Raw genomic sequence first — 27,729 nt, forward strand, 5'->3', positions numbered from 1 at the left:
AATTAACCGCTCAGTACCTAGATTCCTCACTGTACAGTGGGAAATGTAATAGTAATTAATGTAGAGAGTTATCAAGAAGACTAAATTAGTTAATGCATATAAGCATAATTAGTTAATTTATGTAAGAACAGTACCTCAGAAACAGGTTAGAAAGTGCTAAATAAAGGTTAGCTATAACCTCCTTTTAAAAACCTAACATTCTTATATTAAGAAAGAAAACTGCGAAATACCTATCACTTTACCTGAATTTTAACATATGAAAATTCAAATTTATAATGCATTATGCCAGAAATAATTGTTTTACAAATAATTATTTGTTTCCTCATTTTAGAAAAGGATTCCATCTGAGACCCTTGAAAACAGTGCACAACTTTACGGAGCCAGACTAGAATATGTTGTTTCCTTAACAAGTGGTGTGGACGGAATGTTTGTGTCCCCCCTAAATTCATACGTTAAAACCTAACCCCCACAGGTGGTGTTAGGAGGTGGGGCCTTTGGGAGCTGATCGAGTCCTGAGGGCAGAGCCCCCATGAAGAGGATTTGTGTCCTTACAAAAGAGGAGAGGTCCCTTGTCCCTTCCACCTCCACCATGAGAGTTCACAGCAAGAAGCTGGCAGCCTGCCACCCAGAGGTGGGCCTTCACCAGACATTGAATCTGCTGGAGTCATGACCTTGGGCTTCTAGCTCCAGAACCGTGAGAAATTAGCATTTGTTGTTTATAAGCCACACAGTCTGTGTTATTCTGTTATAGCAGCCCGAATGGACTAAGGCAACAGCTTTTGGATAACACTGGCTATGCAGCCAGGAACTGTTCTAACTGCTGTACAAGAGCTGCCTCATTTGGCCTTTCTGTCCCCACAGGGTCTGAGCAGGTACTATTCTGTCCCTCCATTCACAGATGTGGAACTTGGAGCACAGACAGTTGTGTGGCTATGCGAGGTCTCAGCAGGTTCCGGTAGAGCTGAGATCTGAATCCAGGCAGCTCTTAGCACCGCACCACGCACACCAGGCCCGCTCATGCTGCACCGAGCAGAATACAGCTAAATAAAAGGCCCCCAAATGCCACAGGTTCCCGGGACTATTTCTGAGACCCAGCAAGATTTTTTACTGCTAATGGGTCCCTTGCTCCCATGGACTTTTGGGGACGCCTGCCGAGGCTACTAAGGACTGAGGCCTTGCAGAATTTTCAAGAAACTCCACAGATCCCACAGTACCCACCAGCAGGGAGGCTGTGTCCCCAGCCCACCTCAAGGTGCCCAGTGACGTGAGTCACCCACTTACTCCACACTCACTGCCACATCTTTCACGGTCCCCTCCCCGCCTGGGCCTTTTTCTCGTAGCTGTAACAACCCACATCTACAATAAGCCACAGGGGTGTCATACAGGGAGTTCAGGAATACAAGTCAACAATTACAAATTAGCCCCTCACCCCAATTCAGAGGTGTCTGGGCTCCGGCGTTACCGCCGAGGCTCTGTCTTCCTGTGGGCTCTTGGCATCTTATATACAGTGACGTGCTGCCTCTGAAAACGCGCCCAGGCAGCTCCAGATGCTCCTGAAATCTCAATGCCAAGCACACTGCTTGATGTATAACATGTCCTTCCCTATGTCCCTGCAGACATCAAGATTACGTAACTCCCTAAGCAGCTCAGGTCAACATTCCTCAATCACGAACAGAGGTCCTCTCCCGCAGAATGCCTCGAAAAAACAGGAGCTCAGGCTGTCACTGGGGTGCTAGCCACAACTTGTGCCCCCCTGGATGGGGTGTTTGCTCACCCCAATTCTGCCTGACTATCCCTTTTAAGCACTTTAGTCATATATGCATGTGATAAAGTAAAAATTTCCAGTTTTAATAGTGAGGAGACTGAGATTTATTTTATATGCTATAAAATAAAAATAAAATAAAAGCATTCACATTTTAGTAATGATTAAAGTCTAAAAGAAATACTGATGAAATGGACTTTTAAGAAGACACAGGTGCTAAAACCTATATAATTCTATTAGTGAATGTCACCCCAATAAATTCAATAGAAAAGAAAAAAAAGGAAGACACTGGTTTTTTTTGCATGTTAGGGGCATTTAAGAGGCTGCTTCAGTCACCCCGGCCCAGCATGGCTGGTGGCTGGGAAGGGGCCAGCGGAGTCTGGCGTGGGGCTGAGGACAGTGGTGGCGAGGCGCTGGGGCCAGACTGCCCAGGCTTACCCCAAACTCCTTACCCACCAGCCACAGGGTGGCTATGAGCCTACATGAAGTGATGTTTTAAATGCGTGGGAAATGCTTAGGAGGCTGGCACAGAATGAATGCTACAAACACGTTACTGCTGATGCTTTTAAGAAACAAAGAAGGAACAGATCCTGTGGGGCTGGGGGTCCAACCTGAAGGGGGAATGCAGGGGAGAGAGGAGCTCGGGGCAGGGGGCAGTGGGTGGCAGAGGGGGGGTGGGTGGGGCCTCTGAGTGGAAAGGGGGAGATGAGAGAAGATGCTGGCCCTTTTTCACTTCAAGTGTCCAGTGAAGAGCCGGCAGTGTGGGCCTGGGGAGAGGGATACGGGGTCCTGTCCAGGTCTGCAGATCCCTGAGTCACCCGCACAAAACAGCAGGTGACATCTTCAAATCGTCCCTTACCAGGAACGAAGATGGATCTGGCAGTAGTAGTATTTTTACCGGGAAAGACGGGCCCATTTGCTGTAATCGCCCTGCTACGGCCACCTCTCTAAGGCCCAGATAACATTCATTTAATACCACGGATGTTTGGGAGAATGAGAATTAGACTCTAAACGGCACCCTAATGATTGGAGTGGTCGTCAAAATGTCCCTTGCAGACATGTTTCCTTTGGTAGCAGAGGCCTGTCCTTTTCGGGCTTTTGTTTGGGCTTTTCATAAATCAGCCATCTCCGAGGGGCAGGAGGACTGAGACGCTCTTTGGCATGAGAACGGGGTTTAGCAATTACCTTCCTGGGACACAAAGCCCAGTTACCCGAACCGGGCGCATGGCAGCGACAGCTGAACACCAGCTCGGCGGGGAGGAGCCAAGGCCTATTTTTGGAATTCGAGAGTGAGACTCAGCATCCAAGAACCCCCGGAGGAGGGGCCCGGAGTAAAATAATCAGATTTCGCCTCAAATTTAGCCTGGAGCCTAAGTCTAAAATTCATTACTATTAAAATAGAACAAATAACAGAGTGAACCGCCTTCATCACTCACCTCTGCGGACAGGCCGGCCGACCCTGAGAGTTCTCGTAACAGGTCCTTCAGCCGAACTGATCAGGGAGATTTTCTTTTCTGTCCTTTGTACTCAATGAGTCAGCTAATAGATGTAACTCTTGGCAATTGTGTTACAATGTTTTTAATCTAATGTGGCATATGGATAATATTTTGTCTTTACTTTTAGCGATGAAAAACTAAGCAAGTCAGACATTTTGGGCCATCATCTTAGATCCAAAGAATGACATGATGAGAGAGCATGTTGAAACCTCTGAGATGGTCTAGACCCATCCTTTCTTTATGGAGGGGGGGACTGAGACCACGGGAGGAGCCAGGACCTGCCCAGGGTCACCCAGTGGCAGACCTGGGATTAGAACCAAGGTCTCATGAGGCTCAGTTCAGAGCCCTTATTTCTGAATTAAGTAAAAAAAAAAAAAAAGGGGGGTAAATTAAAGTGGAATTTGAGAGATCTATTCCAGGAGAGTCTAGAGTCCAGGAAAAGCTAAAAAGCATGCTCATGGGGCTCTCGGCTACAAATGAAAAACCCTCCCAGCCCTGCTTCTGAGAAAATACAGATGGTGCCCATCAAATCTTGCTCAGATTTTCTCCCCTTAAATTAAAAATAAACTATAGCAAACCCCATATCCGTGCCCCTCTCCCATTTCTCTTTTTGCTTCGAAACAGCAACACTGCTCCAAGCAGAGAAGTCTGAGAGCTTTATTGCTCTGGCACACGCTTAAATTAAAGTGCACCACTGCCTCTGGCCACGGTGGGAGGAGCGAGAGTGGGTTGTTTCCTGGAGGCCACGGATTCGATACAGAACTGACTGCTGGTCTCCATCCCCAGCATGCTCTCTGCTCAACTAGATGACTCATCCTGATCAAGTCTGCACGGTGAGGAGAGGGTCTCAGGGTCCTCTAATACTACACACTCCACCTGCTGTTTTGCCGATATAGCTGTTCTTCGTTATTCTTGCAAAATGAATCTCTAAATTCAAGAAATGCACCTTTCATCCCTCTACCTCCTCCCTCTTCAACTGCCTCTCACCTTTGGTGTTTGTCTGTTTTCAGGCCGTCTCCCCTGGCTTGGGGCTTCAGCTCTCAACCCTTCAACCACGGCTGCCGCCTCACCCAGGGGCGTTCTGAGGGAGGGAAGTAAGGAGTCAGGGGTATAGCAGCCCAGGGGTGTGCCATGTACAGCCTAGGTGCTCAGTGAAGGCTCACAGGAAGGAATAAATGTGGATTGAGTGTTAGATCCATTCTTTCAAATATCCTTTACGGGTTGCCATGGACAAACAAGAAAGCACTGGGAGGAGTGTGGCGAAATGGGAAAATCTGGAGGTGATGCCACATCAGATAAATGTGGCCTGAGGGTCAAGTCCCACCTGCTGCCTGGAGTCCAAAAGCTAAGAATCGTTTACAGTGAGCACTTGTCATCCACTTGATGAGAGGAGATACTAACTTTGAATCCAAACTAAGTGAAAGGTTACCCTCCAAACAATCCCACTGTTCTCATCAATGCACCTGTATTACAAAAAGTCGTAGTCACTATTATATGTTAATTTAATCAATAAAATATCATGGAAATGTTTTCTCTCTTGTTATACCTACTCAATATCCTTGATTTTGCTTCTTGGTTCTCAAAACCTAAAAATGTTTAGTATCTGGCCCTTTTTAGAAAAGTTTGTCAACCCTAAGGCTCACTCTATGGGGCACTTTATATGGCTGAGGCAGGACTGACTTGCCCTATTGTTCTGAAAAGATAGAATAGGTATAAGCTACAAGGAGACAATTTCAGATCAACCCTTTTTACCAATCAAAGAAGAATAGAATGATATACATTATATACCAAGGGCTGTGCTGGCTGTTTTACACCTATTGTCTCGCTGAGCTTCACATGATTCAGTCTCTGAGGTGGAAGTCCAGAGTGGCTAAATACCTTTCCCGAAGTTACAAAGCTAGGAAAGGACAGTGTCAGAACTTGAACCCAGCTATGCTGAGTTATTTCACTGTGCAATGAAAGACACTACTAAGGGTCAAAGACCATCTGCCAGGGTTATTACAGAGGTGATTTTTACACTAGAAAGCAGATTATCAATACCACCAATAAGAACAAAAACATACAGTTTGCATACACTATGTCTTTAGTCATCACAATAACCCTTAGAGGTAGGTCCTATTATTACCTGTATTTTCCACAGGTTTAGAGAGGTAAAGGAACCTCTTCAAGTTCATACTTGGGATGTAAAGTAGTAGAATTGAGAATTCAAACTCAGTTCTGATATTAAAACATGAGATATTAAGATGATAATACAATTCAAAGTGATCTACAGATTCAATGCAACCTCGATCAAAATTCCAAGTCTTTTTTGCAGAAATGAAAAAGCCAATGCTCAAATTTATGTGGAATTGCAAGGTGCCCAGGATATGCAAAATAACCTTGAGAAAGAGCAAAGTTAGAGAACTCACACTTCTTGATTTCAAAGCTTACAACAAAGCTACAGTAATCAAAACAGTGTGGTGTTGCTATAAGGATAAAAATATAGAGGGGTGAAACAGAATTGAGACTGCAGAAATAAACCCACACATCTATGGCCAATTGATTTTCAACAAGGGTGCCAAGTCCATTCAATGGGGAAAGAAGAGTCTCAAAGAATGTTAGAACAACTTGATTTCCACATGCAAAAAACTGAACTTGGACCCTTACTGACGCCATATACAAAAATTAACTCAAAATGATCAACAACTAAATATAAGAGCAAAAATCATAAAATCCTTACAGAAAAACATAGGAATAAATCTTCATGACCTCGGAATTGGAAACAGATTCTTAGATATGACACCAAAAGCATAAGTAACGAAAAAAAAAAGGATTTACTAGACTTCAACAGAATTAAAAACTTTTGTGCATCACATGACATTATCAAAAAACAGAAAAGACAAACTACAGAATGGGAGAAAATACCTATAAGGGTTTATTATCTACAATAAATAAAGAACTCCTATAACTCAACAACAAAAATATAAACAACCCAATTTAAAAATGGGGCAGAGTGTTCTTGAATAGACATTTCTCCAAACATAATACCGAAATGGCCAATAAGCACACGAAAAGATACTCATCATCAGCAATTAGGGAAAAGCAAACCAAACCCACAATGCGATACCACTCCACACCTACTAGAATGGCCAGCACGGCAAAACCACAACAAAAATAGCAAGTGCTGGTGAGAACACGGAGACGCTGGACCCCTGCGCCTTGCTGCTGGGAATGTAAAACGGTGCAGCCGCTGTGAAAAAGGGTTTGGTGGTTCTTCAAAAAGTGAAACCTAGAATTACCACATGACCTGGCAATTCCACTCTTGGATATATATCCAAAAGGACCGAAAACTGGAACTCAGGTATGTGTATGCCAGTATTCACTGCAGCACTACTGACAACAGCCAAAAGGCGGAAACAATCCACAGGTCCATCCACCCCAAAACACCCAGATAAAATGTGACACAGACATCCAATGGAATATTATTCAGTCAAAATAGGAGTGAAGTCTGGTACATTCTATGAGCTGTATTATCACAACATGGCAGAGCCCTGAGAACATTAGGCTGATGAAATAAGCCGGACACAGAAAACAAGTATTGTATGGTCAGAGGTTACCAGGTTATGGGGGGTGGGGGTGGGGAGTTATTGCTTAATGGGTAAAGAGTTTCTATGTGGGGTGAAGGAAAATTTAGAAATAATCACGATGGTTGCACCACATTGTGAATGAAATTAATAGCACTGAATTACATACTTTAAAAAGGTTAAAATGGCATATTAAAATTATTTTTAAGTTAAAAAAATTTTTTTTTCAAAGAGGACCATAAGAAGAAAGCAATGATGCTTAATTCAAAAACCGCTTTCCTATGGTGGGAATCTAGGTACCAGTGGCCGTGGCAGTAGCTGAGATTCTTCAGGGTGGACCTGTCATGTAAAAATGACACAGCTGGTCCCTAGTGGGCTGACCCCGAAGCTGGCCCAGAGCTGAGGTTTGCACAGATGCTCTGTCCCCTGGGACCCACCTCTTCCTCCGCTGCCCAAGTACCACCTAAATGAGCTTTAGCTTATCTCAAAAACCAAAGATGAGAGTGCACACGGCCCGAAGCCCTGGCGATTCAGTACCTACCGTGAGCCAGACACCTGGCCTTGACTGCTCAGGAGACTGTGGTCCATTGGTGTCTGGCCACACCGATGCCCTCTAAGGACCTTGGCACCGGGGTCAAGGCTGGGTTTCCGCAGTACGAGCAGGGCTGCAGGAGATCCCAAACTCTGATGCACACTGACAAATGGCAGGCCTGCCAGGCAGACTGACTTCCATGGTCAAGTGTTTCGCACAGTGGCCCCCGGTTCAGGGAGTGTTTGGGTTAGGGATGTGAAAAGGTCCCGTGGGTCCAGGCCCTGGCCAGACACTCTACCCACAGAACTACAACGTTGCTGAGACTCATCATAAACAGACGAACAGGGGTTCAACCAGACACAAGTGCAATGTTTGTCTTTAAAGCTGCCATGTCTGTGCAGAGGGGACACATGCGCCCTTCAAAAAGGACCCCGTAGCATCCTGTCAAAATGGAGCCATCAGTAGTCAAATGTAAGAAACAAACCCCTTCGCAGCTTGGGTTCATTCTAGAAAAAAAGGAAGCAGGGCTTGTTGCTTTACTTTTAATAGTGCGGGTTGTCATGCCAACGAGTGCTGCTGTTTAAATCGAAGGGGGAAGAAGTGCTCCTTCCTACACAAACCTTTCAGCAGAGCTCACAATGAATCTTTAAAAAAACACGAAAGCTCATAGCCCTGGAGATACGGTAAACATTGTGCTTATATTGAAACCTGCCAGAATGAGGGTGCAATAAACCTCGGGCTCGGGTTTGTGTTTCCTTTGTACAATGCTCCTGGCCCAGTATCTGGCTAAACGGCGCCCTGAAGAAAAGAAAGGCTCAGCCAACCTTGGGATGGGAAGGAGCCTTCCGTCCTGAATAAATACAACTGGAGAAAGAGGCAGGAGGGTGGCGTTCTTGTGAGAGTGGCTCTGCAGCTGCTGTAAACACAATTCTCGAAGCCTGGGTCTCACAGCACTGCATGGCCCACCCAAAGGCGTCAACGACAGGGGGATGGAAGTTGAGGAGACACGCTAGGACCCACAGCAGAGACACCACTGTCTCCAGGTGTCACCCGTGTTTGCCTTTCACCTACAACCCCTCCTGTTTTACTCATGAGATCTGAGACCACAGGGCCGCCGATTGCTTCTGGGGAAGCTCCAACTGCAAAACTAAGTAGAAACAGCAAGAAAGGCTGAAGCAAAGTATTCGAATCCTTTATCACTGGATGCAGACCCTGTGGGCAGCAACCGCGCCTGGCTCATGTGTCCAGGCCTGAATCACAGCCCCTGGCACAGAACAGGGGATTGCAAACACATGTGCTGAAGACATGAATGTCCTCTATTTTATCAACTGCTCTAATAGATAAAACACAGAGATGGTACAAATTCAAAAGACTCCAAGGGATATACCGTGATAAACTTCCCTTGCCCCACCCTTCTACCCTAGCACCTTCCAGGCAACCTCCGGCAGTGTCGCCACTGCTTTCAATGTGACTCACGCAGAGAAATTCTGAACCGCAAAGGCTCCAACAACCAACAGGACTAGCCGGTGACTTGGGCGCCAGGTCATCACCACAAGATGGCAGCTAAATGTGACATCAAGATGAAAGTCATCTGGGTGAAAACAAGGTCCCAGCACCCGTGCCAGGAGGAAACGCGCCAGGAAGCCGCTGGCTTGTGGAGGAATGCTGCTGAGGTGACAGCCGTCCCCCTAGAGCCATTCGTGGCATGACAAGAAGTCCATGGGCAGGGGTCACCAGCTTGTGACCGAGTCGGCCACCTCAGCTGCTCACACCTGTTTCAGACACAGGCCAATTTCAGGCCGGGGAAAGGCTGCATGGCCACAGGACAGGACAAGAGCAGACAGGTGAACCACACTCAGCCTTGGACCCAGGGAGATGCCCTGTGGTTCATCTGGAGGGAAAAAGTCCACCTTCAGAGAGCTCTACCATGGGCTGGGTGGCAGGGTCCCCGCAGACGGGCTCCGCAGCAGACGCGGTAGGTAGGACCTAAGCAGGCCAAGAGGAGAGGGTCCCAGGAAATCAAGCGCCTGGAGCGGTGACAAATCGAGGCCAATCCCAGGCTTGGGCAGGGTCCCCGGGGTGCGCTGGGGTGTCAGGCCCGGTCACCTCACCTAGGGGGCTGTGAGGGGCTTGTAGGAAGAATGGGTAGCCACTGCCCTGTACAGTCACCAAACCAAAGACTGAAAAGGACCCAAGCCCGCAGGCTCGTGGGCTCCCCGGGCCCCGCCGAGCGTGGCCTTGCTGGGCAGCTGGAGGCCGAGCAGCGAGCGCTTATCTGATCTCAGCCAGTCCGTGGCTGTATTTCATTCCCTGTCCTCCTGCCCACGGGCTGTTGCAATGTGTATAAATTTAGAAAAAGAAAGATTAATAACACGGAAAAGTTCACTTTGACAAAGTGAGTTGTTTTCTTTCCCTCTCTCTTTCTTTTTACTCCACTAAAGGAAAGATAAAGTGAGCTTGTCACTGATTTCGACTCGACCATCGTGGAACCTGGTATTATGGCAGCACCTCAGTTATGCAGAACCACAGCCAGGATAAAACAGTCAAGCTTCCATCCTAAGTGTTTCTTAGAAATGGAGGGAAGGAGATGACAGCACCTCGCAAGAGATCTGTATTCAACTAGGGTCCCTCTGAACAAGCAAAAGACCCTGAGCGAAGACCCGGTTTACGTGAAAGCCCGTCCCAGCTCGCCGGACGATACCCTGCGCCTACAGCTGCCCTTTCAGCAGGAGTCACGCACCGACGCTTTAAATAAAATACAGCCTGTTTTATAAGGACATTAATATCACAGATGGGAGATTTGGGGTTATGGTGGAATCACACTGAAGGAGAAACTGTTAGAGAAACGCTTGCCTTCTCTCCCACACAAACTCACAGCCAGTGGGTGTCTGGACCACTGGCAGGAAGGACCAGCAAGAATTCCACCACCTAATCATTCAGCCCTATTTCCTTTTCACAGGGGAGGAAACCAGAGCTAAACCCAATGTCACATGGCTGCAGTGACAGAGGGGGTCAGGCCCAGGTCCCACGGCCGTTCCAGCGTTCATATCGCCAGCACCACCCACCGCCTGGAAGTCGTCGGACTCGAGGGCTGTACCTCCGACAGCATCTCAAACTGGCCTCTTCTCCCAAGTGCAATGGTCAGCAGGTCATAGACCACGGAGGCACTCTGCAGGCTGGTGAGGCGGTCACTCCTGTGCTCGGGTATCCTGCTCAGCACAGCGTCCCGGTTGGCCTGGAAACAGCAGGGAGGAGAGAAACAGGTGGTGAGCCAGCCCGCACCCATGGCCATCACTGTGCGGAGAAGCCATCCAGGCCCTCCTGCCCCTATCAGCTCGCCGAGGGTCTGGAGACAAGGGCGGGAATGAGGAAGGGGCTGCCACCTCTGTTTGTTTGTTCAAAATCCCCAGAGCACCACAGCACGTGGTACATGGTGTTCACCAAACAGTGGAGGCCTGGAGGTGTGATCCTGTAGACACGTGTACCTGTTGGCAGGTATGTGGAGGAAGGTTTAAGAGCCAGTGAGTACAAAGCAGGGTGATGTCTCCTGGGCTCAGGTTCACAGGCAGCCTGGCTGCAGGCACCACTGGGCCCTGGGGCAGCAGAACCCTCCATCCAGCCAGGCCCCGCTGCTCCTCACTGGCAGATCCTGCTCTGTTCTGCCTTAAAAGGTGGGAGAAAACTCCCAGCCCCGTCCTTCCCATCACCAAATGGTGTCATCAAGTTCCATCAGTCCTACAGAGACATGTCATACTTTTCCTCCACCACCAAAGCAACATTCAAATCCCTATGTGACATCTTCACTGGAACACAGTACAAAGACTAATTCGATCTTGTTTAGGGAAGCACAAAACAGACGCATAAGAGATAGCAAGAAGCAAACAGATTTTTGTTTTAAAGACATTACCAAGAAGGACTCGAGAGAACACCTTGCCTATTTCACATCTCCACTGCTCAGCCAAGAAAGACAGCAGGCACATTCAAGCTTATTAATCTCATCTATCTGGAAATGAAAGGCTCTTTAGAGCAACCTGTTTTCATTACTTTTGAAATATAATTTCTCTACAGGTTTCTCCAGACAAAACCCATGCAGGAGAGACTTTAACCACTAGCTCATTTCCCTTTTCTCCCCTATAGGGAGTTCAGAATCAATAAAGTTAGATTTTCCTGTCTTTTTTTCCCCTTGCTAACTACCAGAAGTCTCCAGATCTATCCGTCCATGGGAGCATGGGAAGCAACCCCCAGTTTTTCCTGTGAAAGTGGCCACATGAGGCACCGGGGTCACTTGTCCAGGCAGCCGATGCTTGTCTTCCTGCCTGACATTCAGAAAGGCTCTGCACACACCTCCTGTCTCACTAATGAGATATATAAAGCGCTTTCTTTCTGAGTCCGAGGCATTTGCTTTCAGTCACCCATCAGTACTTACTCACTTCAAAACTCCTTGCTCCTAAATGTCAAAGACAAATGAGAATGTATAAGACAGGCCACTTCCTACAAAGTGAGTCATCTCCTACGGAAATACGCCTGCTTTTGAAGATTTCATTCTAAATTTTTCTTGTTAGGAGTGGCTTTTAAGCCAACAAAAGAAGTTCGGAGGGAAACCAGGCTTGCTTTAAGTGGACTCGTTTTATTATTTGCTATAAACGTTCCATGTTGAGACCAATGCCTGGAAGAGAACAAATGAAACAAAATACTACTGAAGAGGAATTTTCAAGTAATGCCAAATGCATTCTTTTTTTCTTTCTTAGAGAAGTCTACGGGTATCTTTTGATTAAAAAGGTACAATACATAAGTTCAAACAGATCCACAAATAATAAAGATCCCAGAATATTGTATCAGTGTTGGCTGTGCCAGTACAGTCCCGATGACTCTTTTCTCCCGGGGAAAGCTAATTTGATTTGAGGCGAGAAAGTGGTACAATTCCCAATGAGTTCTTGTAGGTGGAGAGGCTATAGGCAAGTTATGCTTCTAAGATAAAGTCAGAACCGACAAAGAATACAATTTTCCCAAACATGGCAATTCTCACTTTGGTTCTGAAATTGAGCACATTCCTTTTCTGTCTAAAAACTGAAAAACCAAGGCGTCAAGGAGCATTTAAAAAGGGCTTCCAAAGGCAACGTAACTTAGGTTTCTACCTACATAGTCACGGGATGACTTACAGAGAGAACATAATCATTTTGGCTGGGACTTGGTTCTTCATATTCATTGATGCCACCGGATTTCACCAGCCCCTGAAGAGATTTTTCTGGAAATTAAATACCACAGAACCAAAGCTGACTGTCTCAGAGGGATCTCAACTTTGAGCCTTGTGAGTTCCTACCACTTCAATGAAGGAGCAGGGGAGATGGAGCCATCATTCCCAAGACACAGCATTTTAGAGATGGGGCCATGTTTCCCAAATCCCAAACTGGAACACAAACTGATCTGACAATGGAACTCAATATTTTCCATCAGAATTGTCCAAGAAATCTACAATGTGTGGTCACCAGGCTTCCAGAACTTCTACAATGTAACCAACCAGGTTTGCCCAAAGGAATCGTTAACTGCTAAGCTGTGGAGAGTCCAGCTTCGAATGCGGGAATGTCAGCTAGGAGGCCACCATGAGCCGGCCCCTGTCGGAGAACTGATGACAAAGCGCAGCGAGTCTCGTTCCTGAAGGCCAATGCCACCCTGTCCACATGCGCGCCTTCCGACTGTGCCAAGCAGAGCGGGGAATGTAAATGACACGGTGCTAAGTTACCAGCTGACAGTCAGGGAAAGACGAGCCAACGGGGCAACCTGTTTCCTTCGGAGGAAGGAAGGCCAATGACGTCAAAGAGCTTCCAAGTAGAAAGAAGTGGTAACTCAAGCAGTCTCGCTGCTGTAAACATCCCTGGGCCGGCTCACAGAACAAGAAAACCCAAAGCTTTAAGCTAAGTAAGAAAGCCGTCCTCCCAGGCTAAGTCCAACTCTCCTGATCCCTCCCTCGCTTGGCAGGAGGACGTTCTTGCTCTGCTCCGCGTTTAAGTCTTTCTCCCCTGAGTGTGCGTCAGACTCCCATTGGGCAGGCAGGAAACGCCTCTTGCTTTAGCTGATTCCTTTTCCTCCCTCCCTGTCCTCCTGCCTGCCAGGTGCCGTGGGAGGTGTGGGAGGGGACAGTACCATCTACTGGGAAGACCCCTGCCCGGTGCACCCGCGCCTGCCCTGGGCCTCGGGTTCCTCATGTGCAAAATGACTGAATGGACACGAGGACCTCTAGGTCCTTTCAAGTGCCAGGAGTTGGTCATTCTGCTCAGGGCTCGGCGCACGCACTGACCTGCCAAGGTATTAACCACTGTAACACATTAATACTCCTGAAAGTTGCAAGCCAGGGCTGTCACGCCCAATGATACGCAGAGTAGAAACCCGATAAATGACGAGCAATGAAATTCCAGACCTAAAATGTGATATCCTGGCTAAACACGAAGAAGACACTTCAAAGGGATCTAATGGTCTGGCAGAAACACCCTCCAAGCAGCAGAGCCAGGTAACAGGAGCAAATTCTCCAGGCCTCGGACCGTGTGATGTCTGCCGAGCAGGTGGAGCTTGGGGAAGGGACCTGTGCAAGAGGCTGAGGCGATTTCATCTGGCTCCACTATAAAAACCAGAGGCTCATACACACAAGTGGCTTCTCCCCAAACTCCCCCTCCCACCGAGGCAAATCGAGAAGGCTCATAAAGGTTACTCTCTGGGGGCGTCTTTCCCCTTGTAAGGTTCCTTTGGTGGTCATTTAGCTGTAGTTTACCTACAGTGTGTACTCATGGTAGTGTCCCATCAATACTTGGTGGATAAAGGAATAAACCCAGATGCCTGCTAACTGCTGGGGGAAGAGACGCCCCGTGCTCCGGGGTGACCAAGAAGTAAGAAACATCCTTCCTTTTAACCTCTACTATTTTCCACCCAGATTTCCCATCTATCTTTCTCCCAAGGAAAAGAGTCACCACCCTGATGGAGTAGCCATATCAAAAAAGGGACTATAGGAACAGAGGGGAAAATGTAAAAATACATTCTACTTACCATAGATTCACTAATCAGCAATAACAACAGGGCTTCTTCTGTATTTTCTTGAGGACAAAAAATGCTGTATAAAGAAAATCAGCTTTGATATATGGCAATCTCAAGATAACACAAAATACTTGACTGTGGCAGGATGAAACGCTAAAAGCTTCAAGATTTTTATATAGCACCCCTGAAAGGCAGTGTATAATATGGACACTTGAGTTAATTAGCTTATTTCTATGGTAATCTATGGAATACATACATTCTAACTATGCATTTTAATAGCACGCAGCAGGGTGAAGTAAAGCTGTAAAAACCAAGTTCAAAGCCCAAATGACATATATGCTTTGAACTGCTACAAACCGACAGTATCTTAATAATGCCAGCTTTCTTCTAACCCATTACGGAGGGGTAATTGTGGTGACAGTACTCTTCTTACCTCTTTCTTGCTAACTGGCATATCTTACATTGTTTTTTTAGATGAAATGAGAGATTGGAAGCAATTTAGCATTTGAATAATTTCTAGAATACTGTAAGAATGTAGTGAGCTATCCGACTTAACCTCGTCTTATTACAGGGTGGCATGCAAGAGCTAGCTGTCTTACTAATCAATTTTACGGAATTCCACAAGCTTTTAAGCTCAATGTTCCCAGGATTAGAGATCAATAAAAACCAAACAGAACCTAAATACCCATTCTCTATATCTTATTTTTTGTCCTTTGTGCATTTTAAAACACTTCCCCCATTTTTCCCCCTGTCCTGAAGCTCTAGCGCCTTTGAGTGGAACTGTGAGTGTTACCACCGACTGGGCGAAAGGCAACCCTTTTTCATGGAATGAAGAGGACTGCAATAAAAATGAACCTGGTTAATAAAAACCTCACGGATGTTCTGGACAGGATTAAATAAAGACTAAATTTATCTCCCCAGGGGTAACATTACAATCATTTAAGAGATGAAATGACTCCCCCCTCTCTCAAATGGCAAAAAAAATGTTTTCCAAATTATTATAAATACTTGTTCTCTTTGAAGTGTTGGCAACTTTTATATTGTATCAAATGACCATGAAAAGCAAGACAGAGACAGTCCAGTGCCTGGTACCCTTGGTGCAACTCTGACTTCCCCAGCGGTCAGAGAGCTGGGAGTGGTTCCTGTGGCTCTGGCGGAGCCCAGCTTCTAGGAAAAGGCTGGCCTGCGAACAAGGAGCTAGACTCTGGAATCGGCAGTGACTTCCTCAAAGAGGTAGCTTGAGGTGATCTGGGATTTGAGAAGATGGAATACTTCTTTCCCTTAAACTCAGATATAGGGCCTACAGGCTCTGAATTGAGAGTGCTTGCGTGTGCGTGCGCGTGTGCATGTGCGTGTGTGTGCGTGTGCATGCGTGTGTGTGTGTGTGCGTGTGCACGCACAGGCGTCCATCCAGTGGTCATTTCCTGATACCCTGGCTTGTGCTCCCATGGGATCATTAACCGTTTTTCATGGCCAGCCCGCCCTACATTGTCAGACTCACTGAAAAGGGAGAGCGCCCATGCTAATTGAGATTTAGCACCAGCCGGTTCAGTCCATGGATAATCCCCAAATTCCACTTGAGCCATCCGGGCCGCTTAAATGCGAGGTTGTTATTTTTGCCAGAGCTGCTAACAAGTAGCGCATTGATTTTAATTCCACTTCTTCTGCCCTTCCTTCGGAGCCAGGCAAGATGGAGACACTGCACAGCTCTCAGGGCTGGCAGAAGAAGTGGGGGCGGGCAGTGGAAAGGGTGGTTTTGAGAGACATGCCTGAAAAAACAGCACACTGGAATGTCCCCTCCATAATTATAAATTCTCTAGACCCGTTTCCTTCTGGCCATTCCTTCCCTCTTTCCTATTCAGGGAAGTGTGCAGCTCAAAGTTCAGTCAAAATTGTTGGGGACTTGCCTTCTGTGACATTCTCCTTGGGGCCCAAGAGCTCAGGGGAGATGCTGGGGTGCTCAGACCTCAGCCTTGTGGAGTTGGAAAACTGGGGCCCCAGACCCAGAGGAAGCTGACTGGAGGGCAGCGTGGGGGATAAAAAGGGGGGGGAGGGGGACCAGCGGGCAGTGAGGACCAGCTCCCTGAGCTGGCCGGGGCTGGCGGAGGAGGCAGTGCGGGGCGGCTGCGGGGCCTGCGGTCCAGCCCTGGCCACGTCACTAACTCCCAGGCTGACCTCTAGGCAAGTCGCTCCCTTCTGTACTTTGGATGAATTCACCAACTTATTATCTGATTCTACACAAGACAGAGTGAGAACCCTCATTTATAAACAGGAATCATGGTCTTGCCAAGGTTCTTTGATAATCACAGCCCTTTCTTAAAACCTTCCCCGGCAGGGGAGAAATGTCACTGTATGTGGCAGAAGCAACAGTACAGAAGAAATTCACCCAGCGTGATCCAAGTGCATTTCCTCTTCCTGTCACCTTTAGCTACCCTACAATTAATGACAGGCTGGCTGTCCCAAAGTCAAGGGCACCGTCCAGGTGTCAAAGCAGACTCTATTCAGAAAAAAGTAAAACTAATCTCTATTTGCAGATGATATAATCTTTTATATTAAACATAAAAAAGAATCTAAAAACTATTAGAACTAATGAACATTCAGCAAGATTGTGGTGTAAAAAAATCAATAGAATTTCTTGGAGTGAACAAACCAAAATGAAATTAAGAAAAAAGTTCCATCCACTATCACAAAAAGAGTAACATGCACACACACACACACAAATACCCCAAAACACTTCAGAAGTAAGCTTAACAAAAGAAGTACAAACTTTATACCCTATAAACTATAAATTCTTGAAAGCAATTAAGGAAACCTGAATAAATGGAAAGACCTCCATGTTCATGGATCAGAAGTCTTAATATTGTTAAGATGGCAATACTTTTCAAACTGACATGGATTCAGTGCAATTCCTATAAAAATCCCAGTTGTGTTTTTCTTTGCAGAAATGAACAAACTGACCCTAAAATTCATATGAAAATGCAAAGGATGGGGGACAGGGAGGAGAGCTAAGGGATTCTGGGCTGATTTGGGGGGTAGTGAAAATGTAAAGTTGATTGGGGTCACGTAAGCACAACTATGTGACTATATAAAACCACTGAATTGTACACTTTAAATAAGTGAATTGTATAGTGCGTGAATTACATCTCAATAAAATGGTTAATTAAAACCCTGAGTGTATCTGTGTGAAACTTGTGATTCAGTAACCAGTCCCGGTATGAAAATGCTCCCTTTACCTAGTAACTGCATTTTCTGTGTCTGCATGTTGCCCCCACGATTCTCCTTGTACGGGTGGGGAAGCTGATGTTAGAGGAGTGACAGAGCCTTAGTGGTTCAGGAAACAAAGACGTGGCAGCACCATGAGCCTTTCTGCCCTGCAGGGGTGAGGCCCCACGGGACTAGCACCCACACACCCGGAGCTCCCGCCCGCGGTCCAGCCTGATCTGGAGAGAGCGAGAACTGACTTCCTCAATATACCTGTATGTTAAAAGCACTTAAAGCAGAAAAAAAATCTAGGGTCTGTTTTAAGATACAAATATCACTTTCAACATGAACCCAAATCCGCTTCTGAATAGTTCACAGAGAGGGGCCAGCATTTTAAAAGTGAGTTTGGGAACTGCTAGGACAGATGCTCTCCGAATCCAGGTAGGGACTAAGGAGTGAACGCGGGCTGTGAGTGAGGCAAACTCACGGCTCAACGAGGCCAGGACAGAGAGGGAGAAAAAGGGAATTAAAGCAAGCCTGGGGAAACGTTAAGAATATGCTCGCTCGTCTGAACCCGCACGAGAACCGCAAACTGAACGGGACGATCAGGCAGAGAGACGCCAGGGTCAGCTGAGGACTCAGAGGCAGGCGCTTCGAGAAGCGCTGTCCCTTTGACAATGCGATGACCACATTTGGAGGTCACGCGTGTAGTAAGAATCTGGTCACCCCCGTATCTGTTGGTGCTTTCTCTGGGGCCTGCGGTCTCTCGGCCATTTTTCCAACTTGACAACAGCCAGAGGGGGTTTCTGTATTTATTCATGGAGAGATTCTCTTTTCCTTCTTGGTGAGATTCTGAAAAGCCACCGTGCCCTGTCCTTGAGAAAACAGGCGGAGGTGGCAGGAAAGGCTCTGAGGGGAAGAGGGAGGGTCGGCCACGGCCCCTGCCCCTCGCCCTCCCCGTGTCCCCTCCTTCCCCGGCCTGGGGAGACCACGCAGGGGCCGCAGCAGTTCACCAGCGCATTTCCCTCACAGGTGATCAGGTGCCAAATTCAAAACTTAAAATAGCCAAGAAGTTCTAAGGAGGCATCACCTTCCAATCACTGGCATATTATTTAATTCTTCATATAGCTAATTCAGTTTAGAACAATTTTTTAAACAAAAGGATCAAGGAATTGAAGAAAAGAAAAAAGGTAAACTCTGGCACCCTACTAGCTTTGCCACTGACTAGGTATCACGCTGGGGTTCTAACAAACGGACTGAGAACCCCAAAGACCAACGGCGATGGCTGAGATGAGAGCAGTTTCCTACTTAAAACGTCCCCACCGGTGCACAGATATTTGCTGAAAGTGTGAGAAGTAATGAGGCATCTCTGAGCTTCCCTCCCATCCCTGACCTATAAGCGAGGACATTAGCTCCCATACTTCTCTCCTGAGTAGACGCGGGCTTTCCGGGCGAGGGTGTAGGTTTTCGTGTTGGCTCCTTTCCGGAGAGGATCGTCCAGAGGCGACTGGCATGGCGGGTCCTCCAGAGGGTTCCAGTAGCTCTGTTCACACATACCCCGCAACAAGATCTCCGCCAACTGCCTCGCTATTGTCTGGGCACACAAGGGAGCAAAGGCATAGCCATGAATCTGCTTTGTATCATTCACTCATTCACCATTCATTCATTCATTCATTCACTCATCTAATAAATATTTTTAAGACATCACTTTGTGTTACACACTCTTCTAAGACTCATAATTAAATTTTTTGGATGAAATTATATCAGTTGATGACAAAAGGGAAGACATGATACACTAAGATGTTTGAACAATATTTAAAAACAAGTTCATGCCCTTCAAATGCCACTTGCCTCAGTTGCACTCTGAACACAAAACATGTTTTACATCTGAAACAATGGAAACCGTTAGTTCAGCTCTTTTTCAAAAGCCCTTATAAATAACAGGTGAGCTGCAGATATTTCCATCACCTCCCAAACTATGTCTTCAAAGCCCAAACCTGGCAAAAAGCCAGTACTCAACCTAGATGATGCTATCCCTGAAAAAACCTCTTTGATGATAATAAGATGATGTCCAGCATAGATTTTTAAGTCTTTCTTCCTATAGTGCCATGGGCTGGTCCTACATGGCCCCACCCCGGGACTCAGCTCCAAGGAGCCCTGTTCTGGGTGACCCTGGGCCTTGTGCAATAGAGAAGGCACAGTGGGGAGTATGGCTATTGATCAAGAAAGACCTTTCTTCAAAGCTGGCTAAGCATCTCTTTCCTCACCCTGAAAACCCAGGAACACCTGGACCCTGTCCTCCTAAGTCAGATGCAGATTATTAGGCTTCTCCAAACTCTCGCTTCACTGCCCAGAGCAGCACTAGGCATGATGTGTGGGGGGAAGGGTGTGTGGCTTCTAATAAGAAGTATTTTGTTGACTGATGCATAGCATCTCATTTCTTGTGGCAAAAAAGAAAAAGAAAAAGAGGAAAGGTAAAACAAAAACAAGAAAAGAGAGAAAAAAATCCCTCTGAAAACAGAAACTCTGCCCCTCAGGTGGTACAGGCTACCCCGTGATCAGCCAGGGGTGGCAAAAAACCAACCAGCAGGTTTTCCACAAGGTTTTAGCACTCTTTGCAAGATGGAAAGAATGCTGATCTTCCCTGGGAATGAGCTTTTTAAAATAAATATGTTACAGAAGAGAACCCTGCTAGGCTTTCATCCATGCAAAATCTCTTAAAACACCACAAGGAAACTTAAATGCAACCAAATCACTAGCTTAGTGGTTTGTAATCACCATGTAAAGGCAAATTTTCCTGATTCTTCTCAAGTAAGACTCATTGGCTTTAACTGTCTATAAAAATGTGAGATTAAATCACTCCTATCATCCCCAACTGAGTCATCTGTAAAGATCTAAGAACACAATTTCCAGGACCTGAATGATTCCTGAACTGTTTTCTTAAACCTTCCGCTATAGTTTCATTTTGATCTCACTGCAGTCATATAAGCTAATGACTTCTGCTGGAAGAGTCCACGGGCAAAAATTACCTGCACTCCCGATAGCTGAGAAAAAAATGTTAAAAGGAAAAAACACACGAGGACCTTCATTTTCTGGCTATGGAGGGATTCTAACATTATAAAAATTTCTTCCCTCCACAGTTTGCCTGTCCACTACTGGACAGCATGCGCTAGATCTCATTTCCCTCTGGGCCTTAACCTTCCAGAGAGACTTTAAAAATGAGGTTTTGATGTGAGTGCATATTATAATAGTATAAGGCATCGCCTCACCGGTGCCCTGCCGATTAGAAAGGTGTCTGCCTGCATTCATTGAAAGCTCAAACGAAGTTCAGAAAGAAAGATTAAATACGAGAAATTATCAGCAAGATCACCAATATACCTTTTATTTTTTATACTAAGGTTTCATTTAGCTTGCAGTTTAAATGCTTAAAAAACTGCTGGTAATTATCAAATGAATTAAAGGAAAGAAGGAGGAAAGGGGGGCTGAAAGAAGACTCGAACTTTTACATACAAACAGTCATGAAATGCATTTTTTTGTACATATTTTAAAGCGTAGTAAGAGTTGCATAACAAAGTTCTCCCTTCTCACCATGTCAAGTGTGTACTCCAGTGGCATTTAGTACATTCCCGAGGTTGTGCAATCGTGACCACTGTCCCGTTCCGGAACATTCTCATTACCCCCAATGGAAACCCCAAACCGTTTTAAGTAGTGACTCCCCGTTCCTCCCCCTTCCAGACCCTGGGACCAACCAACCTGCTACCTCTCCCTATAGATTTGTCTGTTTGGGTGTTTTCCTGTAAATGGAATCATACAATGTGCGGCCTTTTCTTCTGGCTTTTGTCACTTAGCGTGATGATTAAGGTTCGCCCACGTTTTGCGGTGTCAGTGCCTCGTTCCTCTGTACAGCTGAGTGATATTCCATTGTGCGGCTGCAAAACATTTTGCTTGTGGAGCCATCGGCTGGCAGACATTTAGATTGTGTCCCTCTTTTGGCCGCTGTGAATAGTATCACTATGACCACTCTTGCACAAGTTTTTGTTTGAACACCTGCTTTCAATTCTTTAAAGTATTTACCTAGGAGTGGGGTTTGCTGTAAGTGTCCTTTTAAATCCTTCTTTGCTACGGTCTCAAACCAGATTGAGTTTGACAAAGCAACTTTTCCGTCTCATAAGAACATCACAGATTTGCAATTATCAGCCAATCTAAAAAGAATCATGGTTTTTAAGACCGATGAAAATGCTGTGTGACCAATGGCATTAACTGGAGAAGCTTCCTGACGGCCAGTGTGCGCCAAGACACAGTAAATAAGACCCAGAAAGTGCTGCTCCAGGAGGGTGGGCAAAGAGTCATGGCAGAGCCTAGAAAATAAGGCTCTCAGGTCCAGCCCAGTGCCCCTCAGCGGGCACTTCTGAGGCAGGCACAGGGATGTGCACAGGGTGGGCAAAAGCAGGTTCACAGTTGTGCGTATGGAAAATAACACAATAATTCATAAATAATAATACAAGAATAAACTCTGTGTTTTGCGTACTCACAACTATAAACCTACTTTTGCCCCACCATGTACTTGTTTAAGGTTCCTCTGGAAATTCTGATGCACACCTTTGGTTAAGCACTCAAGGAATTAAAAACAATTTAACTTAGGTCATGTGAGGATCATCAACCAAGATCAAAAGTCTACTCCTGACATGTTTACACTGACCAGTTAACCATCGAGAATGTCCAGGGGTGGCTCTAGTCTACCCAGACTTTCTTTAGAGGCTCTTCACTGTAATTCTCAGAAAAAAGAAAACAAAACAAAACAAAGAAACTTGTCTTCCTTCCTAACATACATCTATTCGGAATCTTACCTCACTGGATTTTTATAAGTTCAAATACACTGATTTAAAAATCGTAAACCTTATAATGAAAGATGTTCTCTAATTCTGAAAAATAACATTGAAGTAAGAGCAGGTAGATTCCAACAGTGTATTCAATACACTCACTCCTTTTACTAAGAAAACACCACTCATTTCCTCAATGAATTAATATATATTTTTGAGAGTCAACAATATGAGCAAATGCTCCATACTTAAGCAATTTTTCAATGTGCTTTTAAAACAATTATTAAAACATTTGCCAATATAATCAGTTACTTACATTGTGCTTCCAAATCTTGGAAGAAGCTGTTCATATTGACCAGCTGAGAAGCTTTATGGAATGTTGGGAGTAGACCAATGAGAAGAAGGCCAACACGTTTTATCCAGCTTTTTCAGTAGCTTTAAAACCACTGTAAAAGGTGGATACGAAATTTGATTTGTCTCTACAAATCAAAATGTTTTGTCTGAACTTCCTACGACACCTATAAATCACATCAATATCATCAATATGTAGGAAGTCTATCTTTTCTCACCCCCCATAATTCCAGGAAAGCCTATGGCTTAGCCATCTCGCCCCATGAGTTGTGTCTGCATCTAAAACTCTGGAGACCAAAGTGAAGATACAGCCTCATTTCCCATGGCAGGAATCCAATAGCCTTGCCCGATGGCATACTCTCCCACTGCATTTAAAGGGTTCCTAATAATAAGAGGACCATGTATGGATGGATGACAGAAGACAAAAGAAACGGCAATCTTACATGGGGTTGCTACATCAGTGGTGACAGGTAGCATTTGCTTGCTCCCAGTAGGCACCAGGCCTTTACCCAAATACTCACTCAATGGCTATGGCTCCTAAGGGCAAGCTATAAAGGCATAATTCGGGAACGTCCCCAGAAAGGAAAGTGAAAGGGTTAAAAAGGAAGAAAGGACTCAAGTCAAAAGGAGAGCCAAGCTGCTGATCAACCAGTTTACTTAACTTCTAAGTTTTAGAGTCAATATAATTAGTCAAACAACTAGGTACTGCTCAGGATCTGATCTGCTTTGCTCTGTCTGGGTTTTGTATGAACCATTAGCATACAGATGATCGTGTCGCCACACTGGCACTGGGAGAGCTTACATTCTACCTGCCTTATGGGATGCATGTCTTATGTTTCAAGAGAGAGCACTACTGATAAGCAGCTGAAAAGATGCCAACGTCATTAGCCATCAGGGAAACATAAACCAAAACCACAGTGAGACAGCTCTGCATACCTACTAGGATGGCTACGGCTAAAGAGACACACAATAACAAATGTCAAGAATGTGGAAAAATTGGAACCCTCAGAACTTCTGGTGGGAATGTAAAACGGTGCGACCGTTTTGAAAAACAGTCTGGCAGGTCCTCTAAATGTGAAAAATAGAGTTACCGTATGACACAGCAATTCCGCTCCTAGGTACATACCCAAGAGAAATGAACACATACAGCCACATAAGAACTTGCATGAGCAAGTTCACAGCAGTATTATTCATAACAGCTGATAAGTGAAACAACCCAAATGCCCATCAACTAATGAATGGATAAATAAAATTTCTCATATCCATGCAATGGAACATTATAGGAAAGAAATACTAATACAAGCTACAACATGGATGAACCTTAAAAATATTCTCTTAAGTAAAGGAAGCCAGTCACAAAAAGACCACATATTGTATAATTCCATTTATATGAAATGTCCAAAATGGGCAAATCTATAGAAACAGAAAGGAGGTCAGTGATTGTCAGGGGCTGGGGAAAGGGGAGAATGGAGGTTCACTACTAATGGGTGCAGAGTTTCTTTCTGGAGTAATGAAAATGTTCTGAAATTAAATATTAGTGATGGCTGAACAATCCTGTGTGTGTATTAAAAACCATGGACTGTAAATGGTGAGCTGTATGGTTCGTAAACTGTATCTAATAACATATATGGGGGGGAGGGGGAGAGGGAGAGGAGGGAGGACACTTAGTGCCCTCGGGCCTCAGTCATAGTCACACTTACCATCCGCAGGTTTTGGGTTGTTCTTGTTTCCACTGCTCTGAGGAGCTCTCTAAACCTCCCGACTCCTCTTGTCAAGTTCCTGTGTGCACAGAATTTGACAGGGTTTCCATCTGGTGTGTATTAATATCAAATGTTTTATGCACATACTTCAATGCATTTTGTCTACGTAAAAGCTGTTGGCTAGATTTTAAGCAAACAATTATTCTGAACATGTCAGTCCATCTTTGTTGAAATCTGAAAAATTTGACCTAGGATTGATGGATTTTTGTGCTTCTGCAACCAGATTTTCTCAAGAAAACAAAAGTTGGAAAATCAATTCTGAGGCACCCCTCCACCCTTCCTAAAAAGCAAGTATCTTGCAAGAGTCTATCCTCAGCCTTACAACGGCTCCGTGGTTTTCCTGCTCTGTCAAGAGGTGCTGAAATCTGTCTTTTCATCTAAAAGGTGGGTGGCGAATGGGGAACAGAAGTATCCACAGGGCACTGCATGCAGTGTGGCGAAAGGCTTCCTGTAACTTGCCATCTTTATGGGCAAGACAGAGAGAAAAGGTGCGGAAAATGAGGGGCTCCACCAAGCAACCACGCTGCATCTTTGAGAACATAAATCACTACCCAATAAATCCATCACCCCCCCTCCCCCAACCCCGCACAAAAGCAAAGGGCCAGAGGCCCCTTCCGTGAGTGGCTGTCTGAACACGGAACCTGAGCTGCCTGACCGCTCAGAGCACATCGCATCCTGTTGCCCCACACACCTCACAGAGACGTGTTTGGTGACACATTTCATTAAGGGACAAATGATTCTTTAGCAACATCCTGGTCAATATATCCAGGCCCCACTTGTCCTCGCTGAAAGCTGTGCCCGGCCTGCTCAGCTGGCAGCACTTCCCAGCTGGTCCCTTTACATTGAGCGCTGCTACCACCTATGACATAACTCGGGGATATTTATAACCTGCTCATTAGAACACAGCTCATCTTTCCAAGACGCCGCCGAGCCGGTCAGCCGGTGCAAACCTGTCAGCCAGCCCTGCAGGCTGTGGCAGATGCTCTAGGCATTTGGCTCTCTTCTTGGATGACATTTTAAATTGCACAAAGGTATTAAATCAAACTGAATGTGGGTTCTGTATGTTACAAACACTCAAAAGGGCTATCAATTCGCCTCTTATACCTACGTGACATCCCAGAACTCTCATTCACAAGCACAGCCCCAGAACTTCGATAACAGTTTATTGGCGTAGGTACATAAATGCTCCCATATTCCTCTCACCCACGCGGATCAGGTGATATCGGATCAGGAGTTTTATGGGGGCATAAAATGAGAAGCTTGTGCTCAGGACTCCGAGCAGTGCTGAAGGAAATCTAACAGAGCCATGGATGAAAATTAGGTAACAGGCCCAGGGATATGCAGTCTACTTTGCTTTCCCCTTCATTTGTTTTTATGGGATCCGTGTTTGCAGGCAACAGAGTGAGTACATTGGCTTTGGACGGAAGCGCAGTTCTCGTAAGTAACGGGGGAAGGAAATAGCTGCGGCTCAAACACGGACGGGCAGGACAGAGCAGCCTCGTTTTATTCCAGAGTCGCAGGGAGGCTCCCACGCTGTACGAGGTACCAAAGGAGTGGCATTTTGAACTGTATGAAACGGGTGGGACTGAGACAACATCACTGGAGACCCCAATTTCTAGGGCGATTTACCAGGATGGAAATTAGGCCTCGAACAGACAATATCCAATCTAAATATTGTAACTCGGGGAAGGCTACAGGACAGAAACTGGTCATGCAGAATGTCCCTGTGCCCTCCCTGCAGAATGAGTCACTTGTCCAGGCACAGAGCACAATATTCTAGCTATAAATGATATAATACTATCTAGTCGCTATGATATGGAAGTGACATGGCTTGCCCAGGTTCACAGACCCAGCAAGGGAGGGAGCCGGGAGCTCTGTCACCTTCCTGGGCAAAAGAAATACAAGTTCTCAAACTGAAGCACAACCCAAGGAGAAAGAACAAAATTCGAATGCAAGAGCTCAGGTCTATGTTTTGTATCATTAATATGCAAATTACTTAATACATATAAACCGCAGTACAAATTTCATGCATTCCAGGGATCACAGCTAATGAGAAACAGTACTCCCAGGAACAGGTTCACAATCGGAAAAAAAAATCCACTGGCCCAGGTGGAGCAGTCCAGGGTCCGAGGGAAACGCCTCCGGCGCCTCAAAGGAGAAATAATGGATGAAGCCAGCTGGCCTCTGGGGCGAGGCGGTTCTGCCGCGCAGGACCGAGGCCCTCTGGTGGAGGCCTGGAGGAAGTCCCCAGCACCAACGGGACGTCGCACATCCTGAGGCAAAGCCAGCCGCTTCTCAGGGCGGATTCCCAAAGCACCCACATTACCTTGGAAGCAGATACAAGTTTTTCTCAAACTGTTTCTAGTTTATTTCTGGAGAGAGCTTAGGATTCAGAATCAAATTCTTCCACAGACTGGGAGGCATCGTGCTTGCAAACAAAGCATCCACAGTGACCGTGAATGTCTCGGCAGGCCTGGGGCCGTGCTACCCAAATGAACGGTGGCACCACCAGGACAACAGCGCGGCTGGCTGTCCAACCACAGGGCGACCTGACAGCAGGAAGGAGGAGCTGAAGGCGGAAGGTGGCCCATTTTAAATATCAGAAAATGAAAAAGTACCCCAAATGCAAAAACATGCAATTCTCATCGACGCCTACACCAGTCATGCATTTTTTAGTCACGTCATTTTATTCAACCAATCAATTTCACTGTTCACAGCAGAAAATAATTTTTTTTAATCTAGATGGATAATCACGATAGAAAGGAACAAAAAAGGAAATTAACTTGCAAGAATTACATTCTAAATGCTATGAAATAGCCCAATTTGAGGGAGATAAACAAAAGCTACATGACTGCTTTCATGTCTCTGAACTATTAGTTCATCCTTAAAATGTTGAGATACCGTTAACTGTCTGGAAGGAACCGTTGCTTAAAAACTCCTCCCCCAAATGAAGAGAAGCACCGGGTGGCACGGAGTTCCCCCGGTTTCTGTGTCTCCACAGGCCCTCGACACAAGGTCATTAATTCCATTTCAACACCCTTGACAGAGAGCGCGATGATGTCAGAATTCATTATGGTAAACTATTCTCATAGTGAATGCTCTTGCCAACCTCTGAGCTGCGAGCACTTTGGCAAGCTGTCAGAACTTGGGGTTCACCTTCTGCACCTTGCTTTGGCAAGCTTCCTGAGCTGGGTGCATTTCTGTCCAAGTCAAACGGTCCC

At 45.8% G+C, this 27,729-nt stretch overlaps 1 protein-coding gene across 3 annotated transcripts in view; it reads right to left on the reverse strand.

The window, feature by feature from the left end:
- The window catches only part of TTC7B (tetratricopeptide repeat domain 7B), a 186,495-nt gene that overhangs the window by 79,701 nt on the left and 79,065 nt on the right, over positions 1 to 27,729 (reverse strand). For all 3 annotated transcript variants that reach the window (XM_081136224.1, XM_081136223.1, XM_081136222.1), the window contains exons 6-9: positions 24,449 to 24,527; positions 18,999 to 19,171; positions 14,389 to 14,452; positions 10,451 to 10,588 (exon numbers count right to left, since the gene is read on the reverse strand). In XM_081136224.1, the coding sequence (XP_080992350.1) occupies positions 10,451 to 10,588; positions 14,389 to 14,452; positions 18,999 to 19,171; positions 24,449 to 24,527 (454 nt within the window). The remainder of the gene's footprint in view (positions 1 to 10,450; positions 10,589 to 14,388; positions 14,453 to 18,998; positions 19,172 to 24,448; positions 24,528 to 27,729) is intronic.

The sequence above is a fragment of the Miniopterus schreibersii genome, assembly GCF_964146895.1.
Source record: "Miniopterus schreibersii genome assembly, chromosome: 1".
Taxonomy (NCBI): Eukaryota; Metazoa; Chordata; class Mammalia; order Chiroptera; family Miniopteridae; genus Miniopterus; species Miniopterus schreibersii.